Genomic DNA, 15623 nt, shown 5'->3' with positions numbered 1-15623 from the left:
GACACTTGGTAGGGTTTCATATCTTTTGACACCTTCCTTCTGTACTAGATTCAAACATAAAGGGACTGACAGGAATATAAGATGACTTAAATTCAAAGTTCACTTAACTTCAAAATATGAATAACACAAATAGTTAAGAAGAAAAAAAATCTTCAATTTTAATGTTAAAAGTTTCCTAAATATTTGTTCATTTTTCTCAAAAATGAATTATCATATAGAATTAGTGTATCAAGAATTAATATATTTTTACTAACCAAATGAAATTGTTACATCTATAGTAAAGTTTAGTTCTGACTTAGAACATTTAGCACCATCTTTAATCTTCCTTTTTTAAATTCTGAAGATCTCAATTAAATTATTAAAGTTGGACACAAGTTTGTATAGTAATAAGAGATTATCTACACAGTTTAGTTTGCCTAATGAAATTGGTATTAATACCTCCTTTATAGAATAATATTCATTACTTTATATGATGTTGTTCATGTGCTATTTGAGCAATTATATGTTTACTCTTCAATATGCAAATGAAGAAAAACTTGAATGATTCAAAATAACAAATCCAATCTGAGATAAAATTCTCTAGATAAAAGGCTTTTTGACCTGGAGTCTCTGACAGGAATTCATGGACGGAGTAAGAGATCTATGAATGTCCTGATATATATGGGAACTGTTGTAGATATTTGAATATATTGCATTTTTCTGTGAAGTTTTCCTTCATCAGATTTTCAAAGGTATATGTTTAAAAAATATTATCTAGATTGATTCATTAATTCATTTTGCATTGTTCAAATTCAGTTGCTAGGAATTTGTCAGGGATTTTAGAAAGCCCACAAATTTTAAACGCCTAAGATTTTTTAATAAGACACTATGAAAACAAGGTGTAAATTGATGGTTATGTTTCTAAGCAACTCCACAAAGTTCCATGCTGAATGCTGAATCAGGTGAGGTTCTGTGATCACTTTAAAGAAATGGAAAAGGTATAGATGTCAATGAGTCAGTTACTAGTGCTAGAAACAAGGTGAGTCATTTAACTAGGATACTTTAGTTATACTCTGGACAGGGCCATGAGCAAGGAAAACTTGAGAAAAAGTTGTATGATTTTGATGCATGACACCCATATTCAAGAAGGTTATTACTTGATTAATACTTCAATGAACATTCATTTGTACTATCATGTGCCTATAACTGTCTTGAGTTTTAACTGCAGTGAAAGACCATTTAGAATCTAGTTATTTACTATGAAAATCGAGAGGCTGAGCTTTCCAAATAAATTTCCAACTTTTCTTCTTCTGCACAATCTGCAGATGTTTAGCCCTTTCAATTGATGGTCTTCCAAAGAAAAAAAAATACTGAACTGCAATCAAACCTAATAGACTATGCAGGAATTGAAAGACTCATATTTGGCTTTCACAGCAACTATCTTTTAGTTGAATTTATATACTGATTACTATAAATAAAATTTTTACTCTCAAGTTCTGAAATTTTGAAATTCTTTTTTATGTATGTATACACACACACACACACAAATATACATACATGCACTAATTTTTTTCTGTTTATTACACACAACAAAGTAATTTCTTCTTCTTTTATGCTAGGCCAAAGAATTGTTAATTTTACTAGTAGGTAGTCGAGTGCTAACCAAGAGGTTGATGGTTCGAACCCACCAGCTGGTCCTAGGTGGAAAGATGTGGCAGTCTGCTTCTGTAAAGATTACAGCCTTGGAAACCCAATGGCGGCAGCTCTACCCTGTCCTATACGGTTGCTATGAGTCAGAATCGACTCAACAGCCATGGGTTTGGGATTGGGTGTATGACCATAACCTTGCTGTCAAGTCGATTCCAACTCATAATCACCTTACAGGACAGAGTAGAACTGCCTTATAGGGTTTCCAAGGCTGTAATCTTTATGGAAGCTGACTTCCACATCTTTCTACCAAGGAGCAGCTGGTAGGTTCAAACCACTGACCTTTCAGTTACCAGCTCAGCACTTAACCACTCTGCCACTAGGGCTCCTGGTAGTCATAAGGATGGTGAAAAATTTAAGCTTCCATAAAGATATGGGACTAGATAATCCCTTAAAGTGGTACGTTAGAAGTCATTTAAAAGCTTTAAAAATATAATATGCTTGTAATTAAATTTACTTTCAACTAAATTATGAGCCCTCGATTTTTTCTTTTAAAAGTTACCACTCATGTATGACTCTGTATTTTTTCACGTTAGATTAAAAAAGTGATTTTTTTAAATAAAATTTTTCCACAATTCTGTAAGTAGAATCCAAAATATTGAACTACATAACACGTGAGTAAAGTTATTTTGAAATTAATTAAGTGAAAATAGGCATTGAGCAAAGGACAGAAACCAATCATATTATATTCCATTTTCAGTTATTACAGGCCCGTTATCATGGTGTTTTACGCTCCTTTTTCTCTTAGTCACAGTGGTCATAATATTGTAAACATTTCTCAGTGAGCAACTTTATTTTATTTCTAAGTATTCCTTCACAGCATATACCAGGGAAGCGGTCCCTGTTGTGTCCCAGAGGCCTTTTAAAAAAAAAAAAAAGTCATTTACCCTAGTCACTTCCTACTCCTCTGGGAACTATCTAGAATTAGAATTGCTTACAACAGTTTTTATTTTTTCTTTGCTGACTTTCATTAGCATATTAAGGTCAGATCTGTACAAGCAAATCCAAGGGGCTTCTGGTAATTCAGCAAAAAAAGATATTTTAACTGAATTCCGTCAATAATTACATAATGCTCTGAGAAGTGTAAGTTCAGTCATCTTACCTGTGTACCTTATTATTGCTAGGAATATATAATTCTTTTCAGAAAATACTTTTTATTTCCCAATTGGAAATACAGTGCACTGCTTACAGCATGTGCCCTGTGATCAGATAGCCTAGGTCAAATTCTGTTTCCTCTCCTAACAACTTGTGACATTGCCCCTTTGCTTAACTTCTCTGAACCCCAGGTTCTTCAGAATCAATAATAATAATACTTATCTAATAGAGTTTTTCAAAAGATTATATGAGATAATTCATGTTTAAAACTGTGCCAATCATACAGTAAATGTTCAATACATATTTATTTGATTGTTAGTTGTTTCTTTAACAGATAAGCTATTTTTTTCTAGCAAGCTAACCAAATAAAAACTACAGAACAACGAGGATCTTGTACCCAAATTGCCCCCTATCGGCCAGTTTGTCTTCAGTGAGTTATTCCTGTCATTAGTTGCTGTTGAGACGCCCCAACTCAATGGCGACCGCAAGCACACGCTGCTGCCTGGTCTTGCACAATCGCAATTGAACAGTTGTAATCTCTAGGGTTTCCACTGGCTGATTTTTGGAAATAGATGGGCAGGCCTTTCTTCCTTATCCATCTTAGTCTGGAAGCTCCACTGAAACCTGTTCAGCATAATAGCAACACACAAGCCTCCACTGACAGACTGACGGGGTGGCTGTGCATGCCAAACTATGTTCTATAGAGGCTTAGGAGTTCCCAGTAACTATCGTTTGTACCACTGTGGGTGTAATTATTTGTGGAAACTTTAGAGCCCCAAAGACCATTACCATTCCAGAACATCTCTTAATTTAAATGTTATACTTTGCTGCTGCTCCTTTAAAAATAACCACTATATCTTTGAGAGGAGTCCCTGGGTAGCATAAACAGTTAAGCTCTCAACTACTAGCCAAAAGCTTGGCAGTTAGAACCCACCCAGAGGTGCCTCTGGAGACAGGTCTGGCGATCTGGTTCTGAAAGGTCACAGCCTTGAAAACCCTGTGGAGCAGTTCCACTCAGCACACATGGGGTGGCCATGAGTGGGAATCAACTCAGTAGCCACTAACAACAATAACAACATCAGGAAGAACTTGAAGTTTTATTTTATATTGAGATCATTGTTTCTCTCTGCTATAAAAAAAAGAATCATCAAATTACTCTAATACAATTAAACCACTGCAGTTTCCTTTACTCTTTCATTCCTTTAAGAGTCATTTTGTGGTACTATTCTTTGCTCATAAAGGAGCCCTGGAGGCTCAGTGGTCAAGAGCTCAGGCTGCTAAACAAAAGGTTGGTGGTTCGAATCTACCAGCCACTCCTTGGAAACCCTACGGGATAGTTCTACTCTGTCCTATAGGGTCACTATGAGTCGGAATCAACTCGATGGCAACAGTTTTTGTTTTTAAGGCTAAGATTCCCCCACGTAATGTTAGTCAAAATAAATAATCGCAGAAACACCACATAGTATGAAAGACTTTGTGAAGACAACTATGGAATGATGACTCCATCATATGAGTGTGTTTGTGTGTTTGTGCATGTGTATGTGGTCTATGGTATTTTAATATCGTATTTAGGAAGTAGAATCATCAGAAAGTGATGACTGACTGTGGCATATAAGACAGTAAGCATCTAGGACTGTTCACAGCTTTCTGGCTGGGATGACTAGTAGGCTGGTAGTGCCATTTATTGAAATAGTAAAAGGTTTGGTGTGGAAGGTGATAAATTCGGTGTTAGATACACAGAGTATGAGGTAGCCATGGAAAGTCCAGGTGAAGATATCTAGTCAACTGATGGATACACAACCTAGGGGTCAGGAGAGAGTTTGGGCTGAGGATTTTATATTTATAATTCTTTTTGCAAATTACTGTGATTAAGTTCATCAGTTTGTCTTTAAACTTTGTCAATTTGCATATGTAGGTTTTACTGAAAGAAAAAAGTGGACTCAAGTTTTTTTTCTCTTATATAAAATATTTTGTCTAAAAATTATTGATGCCAGCCACTTTATTTCATTCATTCACCATCCTTTTACATTTTAATGTGCTGTTGTTGAATGTCGGCATGCATCTTAAGGATATGTTACCCTAAAAATATTAGGCTCATTAACATTTCTTAAAGCCAGCTTTTGTCTGTCTATGCCTAGTTTTGGCCTTATTTTCTTCAAAAACTCAAGGTTACACACTTTTTTTTTTTTCCTTTTGGCTTTTTTTTTTTTTTCTTTTAACATTTCTACTAATATTATGTCAGTTAGTATCACCAAAAAAAAAAAAAAAAAAGAGAGAGAGAGAAAATGGTGCTTTTGAGTCCATTCCAAGTCATGGTGATCCCATGTGTTACAGAGTAGAACTGCTCCATAGTTTTCTTGGCTGTAATCTTTACAGAAGCCGATCACCAGGCCTTTCCTTTGCAGTGCTGCTGGATAGGCTCAAACCACCAACCTTTAGGGTAGTAGTCAAATGCAAAGCATTTGCATCACCCTGGGACGTCAAGTTAGTGTCACAAGATTTGTTAATCCCCTTGGAGAATATTTTAATGTTTTACAAGCCCTTCTTATTTGTGCTGTTTGCCTTCCTGCTATTCTCCCATGCTGCTCAGATTTGTAACAATTTCTGATTTTTAAAACATGTTTTTGCTTTCCATCTAAATACAAAAGCCAAATCTGAATGACAAGTAATTATTAGACTTTCTGATTGCCATGTAACAATGTTTATGGGTCCCTATTTTTCATTAACATTAAAAGCTTGATATGAATAGTGTCTTAGAATTTTATTAGACATAAATAGGCAGTGATGTGCTGGTAAAGTTTAACAGCAATCTCTCTGAGTAGGAAAATCCTGATTTATAGCTTTTGCCAATTTTCTGGGGTAACACCCCTCCCACTACTGATGAATTATTTCAGTCTGCCAGTGTGAGATCACTAAGGGTGGGGTTGGAAAGGGGTACAATTGCATTTCACACCCTAGTACAAGCTGGTTCCAGTACACCACTCTATCTTACAACACTAGATGCTGAGCTTCATAATACTTAATAGAATAACGGAGTTGATAATGATTTCTGTCATAGTACATTCATATATTTTGATTTCCTGTTAAAATGTGTTGTCTGAAATAACTCAGCCAAAAAGTGGATCTCTTTTTGGCTCATTTTGGATAATTCAGACTTCCTTTATCAACTTGAGGAATTTTTAAATTTATGGGCAAATATGTACACTCACAACTATACACAAGTAAAATATTTCCATAACATGTTCCATTTTTAAAAACCTCTGGGATGGCATTAAACATTTTTCCATCTATTGCACCCCAGGTGAATTTAATTGCTGCTCCCTATTGCTGAATTAACTAGAAAATGTCATCATATCCTGTATTTCATGTACCCCTTAATAACATGTTTACTATTCATGGATGTTTTGCAAAGCAGTGTGCCTTACTCATACCTGGATGAATCAATTTGCCTACTGGGTAATTAATTTTATTATAATTGAATCCCAGTCAGTAATACTTTTAATGTCCTTTTGGCTATTAGGTTATAAAAGCAATAGAAGAAGGTTATCGTTTACCAGCACCCATGGACTGCCCAGCTGGTCTTCACCAGCTGATGCTGGATTGTTGGCAGAAGGAGCGTGCTGAAAGGCCAAAGTTTGAACAGATAGTCGGAATTCTGGACAAAATGATTAGAAATCCAAATAGTCTGAAAACGCCCCTGGGAACCTGTAGTAGGTAAGAAATACTTAAGGGAATGAAATTTAGCTCCTCAGCCTCATTCCAATGGAAAATTAATATATGTGTTAAATTATTAAGTCCGTATTAAATTTGTGTTTATGGAATGCTTTATTTTTAGATGGTTTAATGTAATTTAGAGTTTAAAGAGAATCTATTCATTACTATCGCCCCTCTTTTTTTCTTAAAAGTTATGATCAGTATTACTGACTGTCATTACTTGGAAAATTGTGTAAACTGGATTTTTGTGAGAAGGTTGCATTTCATATTTTCTGACCAATATTATTATTTTATGGGTTTTTATTACTGTTGCATGCATATTATCTATGTTATTGTTCTGCTCTGAATTATTTAGTAAAGTGATTCTATGAAGATAAGAGTTCTTATAAGTAATTCAATACACGATTAAAGAATTTTTAAATTTGTAGGCATTACAGAGTCAGAAACAGTCCTTTCATTCTTTGACCTTGGCTTACTCTGTTGTGATGCATATTAGTAGTTATTCAGCTTCAGCTGCCAGGTAAACATGACACACTGGTCTCTATTAGTAATAAGTTAGGCACTTGAAGTGTATTGTGGTGCTCACAAGGGTACCATCATTACAGCGGATGCATAATGTTTTCAGTAGCACCTGCATGACCTGAACAAGTTAGTGCACAGCCAAATGTGCCTCCTTTGCTCCCAGTTAGTCTTAGCGAAGCAGATGAATAAATATTTACTGATTACAAACATCGTTTGTTGAACTTTAAACAGTAAATGGAAGATACAACCTGATGGGCAACAAATCTAAGTAAAATGCATATTTGAGAGTTTGTAGTTATTGGGCAACCTCTACGATTTAGGTTTTTATTAACATATCTGTTTATTGTTAGTGTATAAATCAATTAAAATGTCTAATTTTATTCTTTTAAACCATTGTTTTTGTATGGGCCAAGGCATTCTTTCCTTGGTAGTTTATGAAAATATCTGCTTTTCTGTTTCATTCTTATCTAGGCCAATAAGCCCTCTTCTGGATCAAAACACTCCTGACTTCACTACCTTTTGTTCAGTTGGAGAATGGCTGCAAGCTATTAAGATGGAAAGATATAAAGATAACTTCACAGCAGCTGGCTACAACTCCCTTGAATCAGTTGCAAGGATGACTATTGAGTAAGCTTGAAATTATATTTAAGAATTTATTAGGTACAATGCAAGCTTTATACATCCAGTCATCTTCCATTTATTACAGTAATATAAACCACAAAATAAAGAATAAAAGTAGCTCTTTAATGAGTGCTTACTATGTGCCAGGGATTACACTAAATACATATTTGAACATACATTAATTTTTTTAACCCTTAAGGCAACGATTTTATTAAGTTGATAGTTTTATACACATTTTACAAATGAAGAGGCTGAGGCTCATAGAATTTAAATATCTTCCTGAAGGGACTCAACTAGTAAGTGGCAACTTGTATGCCTTCATAGCCAGTTTTCTAAACATTACCCAGTGGCACTCCCTCTGCCATTAACCCACTGCATCATTTCGGTTCCTGTTCACTAGAGAATTTTCTCAATTGCATAGGTGGATTTCTTCCACTGTATTTTTACTGGACATCAAAAATCTCAAACTTCCATGCCCAATACCTATATATATTAATTTCCCCAATATATTGACTTTCTGAAGTAGTCAAAGGAAACTGAATTTAATTAACCATTTTTAAGTGTTTAACTTACTTTTTGGAGGGTGTGTGATCGATTATTCCATTTTTTGTTTAACCTTGAAAATGACCTGATAAAATAACTTTGAAATTGCCCTGAATGGAAGTTAGTCAGGAGACCCTGGGTGGCACAGAAGGTGCTCAACTACTAACCAAAAGGTTGGTGGTTCAAACCCACCCAGAGGCACCTTAGAAGAAAGGCCTGGCAATCTGCTTCTGAAAGGTCACAGCCATTGAAAACCCGATGGAGCAGTTCTACTCTGCACACATGGGGTTGCCATGAGTTGGAAAAGGCTCAAAGGCAATGATATTTTTCTTTCCCTCTTTCTTTTTTTTTTTTTTTTAAATTGGTAGGATCCTCATTTACTCTCATAAGAGAGGTTTCACAGTTTACAAATGAGAAGACCAGATATTCTTTCATATGAGGAAAAGACATGTGAATGAATTTAAACATTTGCATACTCTTGTTCTGTCTTCTGCTAGTCACCATGTAGGTAGATCTGGCATAATTACACCTGGACCCTCAAAGCAGTCTATACCTTTGGAAAACTACGTTTATCAAAGTCTTATTAGACCACTGCTATGAAATACTATGGTACTCTAAAAAAAACAAACCCAGTACCACTGAGTCAGTTCCACCTCATGGCGACCCCATGTATGCAGAGTAGAACTGCTCTCCATAGGGTTTTCAATGGCTGTGAACTTTCGGAAGCAGATTACCAGACTTTCTTCTGAGGCACCTCTGGGTGGGCTCTAAACACCAACCTTTTGGTTAACAGTTGTGCACTTAACAGTTTTTGCCACCCAGGGACTCCTACAGTACTCTACTGTTGCTATATTTTAGCTGTTTGTAAATAACTAAGCTCAATCTTTGTATTTATAAAAATGAAAAGTGTACTTATGTCAAATTTAAGCTGATATACATATTATACATTTAAAAAAGAGTATTTATCTGACATATAGTCAAATGATTGAGTTAACTGGATTAAGTATACAGCCAACAATATGTTTAGAATTACCACATGATAATTAAACTCAATAGAAAATTTTGTAGGATTATTGACGGTTCTCCATCTTTCTACTATTTCCTAGCAAATGTTTCCATTCATACCATATCCTATTTTTCCATTTAAAGTTTTTAAACCCCAATTATTTTCAAGAACACAGCATTTAGAATTAACTTTCTTAGCCTTATCTTTATTTAATAAAAATGATAAGACATTAGTAACTTATGTAAAATTTCAAATCAGTTTAAAAACAACTGATAATGGCAAGTTGAGAGCTTGCACAGTGAGGCCTTTTACAAAAAAGAATAATGATGCAAGTTGCCAATCTGACCCACTGCAGGAATATGGTCATTAATACCCAAGAAGGATGAATGGTAATAAGATAAACAGATTATTAGTTTATGGCAGTTTAATACCATATAAATGCTTTGTAAAATAACTAATAAGAATCTTATTTATCTTTCTCAGGGATGTGATGAGTTTAGGGATCACACTGGTTGGCCATCAAAAGAAAATCATGAGCAGCATTCAGACTATGAGAGCACAAATGCTACATTTACATGGAACTGGCATCCAAGTGTGATAAGCATTTCTCCCTTATGAGGGAGATTATGGACGGCAAGAGAACAGTACTGGCCTTCAGTATATGCATAGAATGCTGCTAGAAGACAGTTGATGTCTTGGGTCCTTGCTACAGTGAAGAGAAGATTTAAGAAGCACCTATAGACTTGAACTCCTAAGTGCCACCAGAATCTATAAAAAGGGAATTTAGGATCCACCACTGGTGGCCAGGAAACAGCAGTGACAATAAACAAAGTACTACCTGAAAAACATCCAAACACCTTGAGCTCTCTAACCTCCTTTTTATCTTATAGACTTTTTAAAGTGTACATAAAGAATTTAAGAAAGAATATATTTGTCAAATAAAATCATGATCTTATTGTTAAAATCAATGAAATATTTTCCTTAAATATGTGATTTCAAACTATTTCTTTTTAAAATCATTTGTGTTTATTCTTCATAAGGACTTTGTTTTAGAAAGTTGTTTATAGCTTTGGACCTTTTTAGTGTTAAATCTATGACACATTACTCCACTGGGTACCTTTGAAAGAATCTCGAATTAAAAAAAAAAAGCATGATTCATGATTGAAGACATATTTCTATCAGAACATTGGTATCCTTTTTGTGCCATTTTATTCTGTTTAATCAGTGCTGTTTTGATATTGTTTGCAAACTGGCAAATAGTCAAGAAATTGCAAGTTGCCAAGAGCTCTGATTTTTTTAATTGTTCCTTTTTTTTTTTTTTAATAGATCACACACCACATTTCTTTTCAATGAAAAAGTAAAAGCAATAATGATCCATAAATACTATAAGGCACTTTTAATGGATTGTTTATAGAGTGATTTTACTAGACAGAATAATTAAAAAAAAAAAAAACTCAAATTGTAGGTTTATGACTACTAAAAAAAAAAGATGAGGCACTTCCTCTAAAGAATGTTGGTGAAAGCAAGTCTCTGAAAGCAAGAACTATCCACTGTTATCAAAAACTTAATCTGAGCGCATCAAGATTATTTCAGTATTGTGACATTAGGAAATTTAGGAGAAATAGTTGACATATTTTATACCCTACTCTGTTTAATGTGGTCCAAACACAAAAGAAAATAATTGTTTTATATTAGAACTCTGGAGCACGATCAAAGGGGCAGTTCACAATTTTCACCTTTCAAACAAATTTGCGGCACAGAATATCACCATTGCAGTTTTTTTTTTTAAAAAAAAGTCTTTAATTTGTGAACACCGATGCAAGAACATTGTTAAATGAAAGAACTCTTATCACCATGTAAGGAAGAGGTGAAGGACCTGGCTTGTTTTGTTTCTTCAGTTTTATTTATTAAACCATATTATTTGATTACTGTGTTAGAATTTCATAAGCAATAATTAAATGTGTCTTTATAGATATTATAGGAATGTATACATATTTTGAGTAATGTTTTCAAAAGTTCTGAAAATCATGAACTACCCCAGAATTGAACTGTTGTACTTCCAAAGAAAATCGGGCTGTTTTTAATGATTTTAATAGAGAAAGATCCCAGGGATCGGTCATAATTGGTCTTGTTTGATAACGTGGGCATCCACAAACAAACAACAGAAACAAAATCTGTAAATGTTCCTTTGTAAAACTTGTAAATTTTATTTATACTGTCTTGTTTTGTATACACATTTCTCTGTAGTGGGCTCTGAATACATTGAAAATGCACTATATTTTTCTATTTTACTTGCAGAGCATCACAAAAGAACAGGTATTTTCAGTGCTACATAATGTGTTTTCCCACATTTAGGACCAAAGATGGCTATAGAAAAACTCAAATGAATTGCTTCCCAAACCCCTCCCCCACCCCCCTTTTTTCATTTTAAATTACTGTACAGTGTTATTTGATAGTTTAATTTATTTTTTGATTGACTAGAAAAATCATTTTAATTTCACTAAAATGTTTTTTGTCCCTAAGGAAAATAATCTGTAAAGATAATTTTAATTAGCATAATACAGTCACATAGACACTTCCATTTGTAATCTTTGTAATAGACTGTAAATATATTTTTGGAACTATAACACAATGTGCTTGAGGGTTATTTTTCAGTGTCTGCAGTGTATACAAAGTGTTTATACTAAGTACAGCACTTTACAATTCGAATCAGTAGCATTGGCCTTTGTGAGAATGAGTGAAAGAGTTTGAGTGAGTGATCTTAACTCTGTTTGGATTCTAGACTCACTAATAATGAAGTTCTTTTCTTGTTCATAGCTTAAGGTGCTTATTTTTTCTATTAAAATTAAATTAACAAAAAGCCATTCTAGAAATAGAAGACATAGTATGGTACATGCAAACGGTGTCTTTCCTGCTTTTTTCTAGCACTAGATTTATAGTTGAGTAGTCTTTCTTGAGTAGAAGGGCAGAATAAAAGTTTTTTTTGAGTTTTTTTCAAAAATAACTTTTTTCTTCAGCAATATACCTCATCTGCCTTAAATTTTTTACAGCTCTTTACAGGGAAAGGGGAGAAGGGATGGGAAAGACACACAGCACAATAGGAAATGTACGACTGCATCACTCTCTCGTTTGTAGGTTTCTTTTCCCAATCAACATTATGATTTTGAATTACAGAATGTGAAACAAATATTTAGAGAAAACGAATTAACATTGTAATGCTGATTGTAATACTCTCTTCCAGAAAGAGATGAAATGGTATAATGATAAGAATGTACAACCTGCACCTTGAAATCTTTTTTGATAAATTAGTGCTCAGGGGAGGAAAGTTAGAGAAAGTAAACGTCAAAAATAGAATTCCAAAATTACAAAAATGCAAAAGCAAATGGCCTCCTTGCTTTAATAGAGCCACCTTTTATAGAACACTGTCTTCACACTTGACTTGTGTTTTGCATTCAGTACTGAAATAAAAGAACTGTTTTATTACATCCGAATCTAACATTTTCTGAACAATTGACCTGGGCCTTGTTTACTAGAACTGGTGGTTTATGCTTATCAGAGCACTATTAGTTGAATCATATTGTATACTTATGTAATCTACATTAGCTAGTACTATTTAGGACTATATTTTAATTGCTCCTCTTATCCGTGTTTTTAAGACAATTAAAATGGTGTATTTCACCTCTCTTTTTTTTATTTAGGTAATGCTGATATTCTCCCTTTTGTTTCCTGAGTAGCCTAGGACTGTGCTACTCACTGATGTGCATGTTCAAATAAATTACTGATGTGTATTTTTTGCTATATATAGAGAATCATGGGGAACGTGGGGGCGAGATGTGCTTTTTGTTGGTTGAATTTGTCCCTCCTTGCCTAAGAATTACTACAGGGGTCATCATTTTATAAAGACAGACTGCTTTTGAACAGTGTCTTCAATGTATCAAGCACAAATAACTCTTTCTCTTCAACACAAATCATAAGTCTCTTTTTACCAGCTTAAAATAATAAATGAGTCTATTAGACAATGTAAAGAAAATCCTGTCTCCAATCATTGTCAGATTCCTTTATGTCCCTATGCATTCTTTATTGTCTTGCACAATATCATGAAGAGAGATATTTAGAGTAAATGTTTTCTTGAAACACATCAGTGAACCATTCAGAATACAAATAAAATTAATATCCCTTACCTCCCTTCATGCACAATGACTTAATTCCACATTGATTATTACGGAATAACAAGACTATGTCTTCAAAGAGCCATTCTGTAAAACATTTTGGTTAAAACCTTTTTTGCTGTTGTTGTTCCTTCCTAGAACTACAACTACATGTTACTAACAAGAATATTTTCATCGGGAATGACATAGTTCATCATGGGACCCTGACAAATACTTAAAACATTTGAAGTAACAGAGCAAATTGGAAAGTTTCTGTCTTTAGGATGCTGCAGGATCCAAATACAGTATGCAGAGCCAACTGAAAACGTGATAATTCTGGTTGTCTGGTTGAGTTGTTTAACACTGACATTGACACAGTGATCATTACAACTTTAACTTAAAATGAAGAAAACTGAAAACTAAGCACCCCCTATTCTATAGAATTACCATCTTAAGCTCTACAAATGCTTAATATTAACAAATATCCAAGAAGGTTTCAAATAATGAGAATAACAGGCAAATAGAAGATGAGGTGCTATCACTGGTTATCAAGCTTATGATAGTGAGGGTCAGGCTAGGTTGAACTGAAATCCAAAGATAATCTCAAATTCTTGGCCTGTCCCTGCCCATTCCTGGTAAGTGTGCTTATGAATAACATGGTGGTCACAGAAACAAGGCATGAATGAGGAAAAGAACACACACACAGTGGTCATTACATAATCTAGGATACTAAAGGATAATCAAAATCGTCTTTAAAATACTGGATATAATAAGTGGTACAAAAATACACTATCCTACCATCACTATTTCCTCTCAAAATATAAAAGTGTTGTAAAGATATCCAAGTTCCTTCGCAAAGAATTACATTTTAATATTTATGGTGATCAGTAACAATTTTCTGTTAAAGCATTTTTATCTATTTTTACCCCTTGTTTTATTTTGCTAACTTCAGTGAAAACTCAGTATCAATTTTGAAGAAATCTGCTGAAAGGAATACACACAAAAGAAAGACAGGATCAAATTCCTAAATTCAAAAGATCATAGCTACTGACATGAACAAATGATAAAAGACAGTCCATGGTGATTCTGGCACACTTTCAAGCTGCTCTGAAGGGAACAGCAGTCTCTCGGCTTTGTGTTTGTGTCCCATCAGTAGCCCCCTACTTAGCTGCACTTACTCTTCTAATGCACGTCAGCAAAGTTTGAAGAATATGGGCAACAGCATAAAATATCTCAATGGGAATGCTTCTCTAGGCCTCATTAGACAGGTAAGTGTTGTAAAGAGGGTTTTTTTTTTTCCCCAAGTTCAGTGATTTAATATAACTAAACCTATAATTAACAATAAAAGACCTCCTCTCATGGACATTGAGATTAAAATAAATGCAATTAATCGATCCAAATTAATTGGGCCTTTTGCATAGTTTGGTACGTATCGATGAGTAGCTGTAGTCTAGTGTTTTGTAAGTATGTAATAGTAGTAGAGGTTCCTAAATTTCAGGGTTTTGATAATTTGGGAACAGTAGCAAATGAAGTGTTGCCTATTCTAAACCTTCATGAATAGCAAATAAATCTCCATCAGATATAACCTGCACCATGCATTTCATTACTCCAACTGTCCCAGGTTTCTCCTACTGAAGGTTATTTTTGTTTCCTCTTTGAAATTCATGGTCTTTAATTCTATAAGGTATATTTGTAGATTTTACATACAACTAAAGAAGGCACAATGTTTTTAAATTAGTGGTAAATCACAAATCACAACTGAAGATGCTCAGAGAAAGAAGATGCATTTGTTTTAAGCAATGTTGGTTCTCGTTTAATAGAGGACAAACACGTACAGTTCATGTCTCACCATTTCTCTGAATAACTAATGTGAATGACAGAACAAACATTCTAGGAAAACAGAGAATGTTAAACCACATACGCAGAATCATATGATTTTTAAAATGTTGGACAATTCATAGAAATGATGCAAATAACTCAAAAGCACTTTTAAAAAGTGAGGTGAATGTGCACAAACTTTTTAAGCCGATAGCATAGCTATTACAACAGAAAGTTCTAAGTTTAACCTGCTATCCCTCTGTCAATTTTCAAGAGAGATGCACTGTTAACACTGAAAGCCAGACACAATATTAGGCTAAAATGTACTCTTTCCAGATATAAGAAACACACATCTTTCTTCAGCTCTGACATTTGCAGGAATGTTTTTGGGAATCTGCTGGGCTGAAGATTTGCTGGTCCTGCTTTATTGCAAATTCCATGTTTTCACTTAGAACCCTGCCAAATGCACA

The 15623-nt window shown here is 34.3% G+C and overlaps 1 protein-coding gene across 4 annotated transcripts in view; it reads left to right on the top strand.

Moving 5' to 3' along the window:
• Positions 1-13217, top strand: part of EPHA7 (EPH receptor A7) — a 222564-nt gene extending 209347 nt beyond the window's left edge. For 2 of the 4 annotated variants that reach the window (XM_004372402.2, XM_004372401.1), the window contains exons 15-17: positions 6302-6495; positions 7489-7644; positions 9671-13217. In XM_004372402.2, coding sequence (XP_004372459.1) covers positions 6302-6495; positions 7489-7644; positions 9671-9785 — 465 coding nt within the window. In that variant the 3' untranslated portion in view covers positions 9786-13217. The remainder of the gene's footprint in view (positions 1-6301; positions 6496-7488; positions 7645-9670) is intronic. The other 2 variants (XM_012554410.1, XM_004372400.2) reach the window with 2 other exon arrangements.
• Positions 13218-15623: the final 2406 nt, after the last annotated feature.

Source organism: Trichechus manatus, unplaced genomic scaffold (genome assembly GCF_000243295.1).
Source record: "Trichechus manatus latirostris isolate Lorelei unplaced genomic scaffold, TriManLat1.0 scaffold00017, whole genome shotgun sequence".
Taxonomy (NCBI): domain Eukaryota; kingdom Metazoa; phylum Chordata; class Mammalia; order Sirenia; family Trichechidae; genus Trichechus; species Trichechus manatus.
This window is presented reverse-complemented; position numbering and strand designations above follow the sequence as displayed.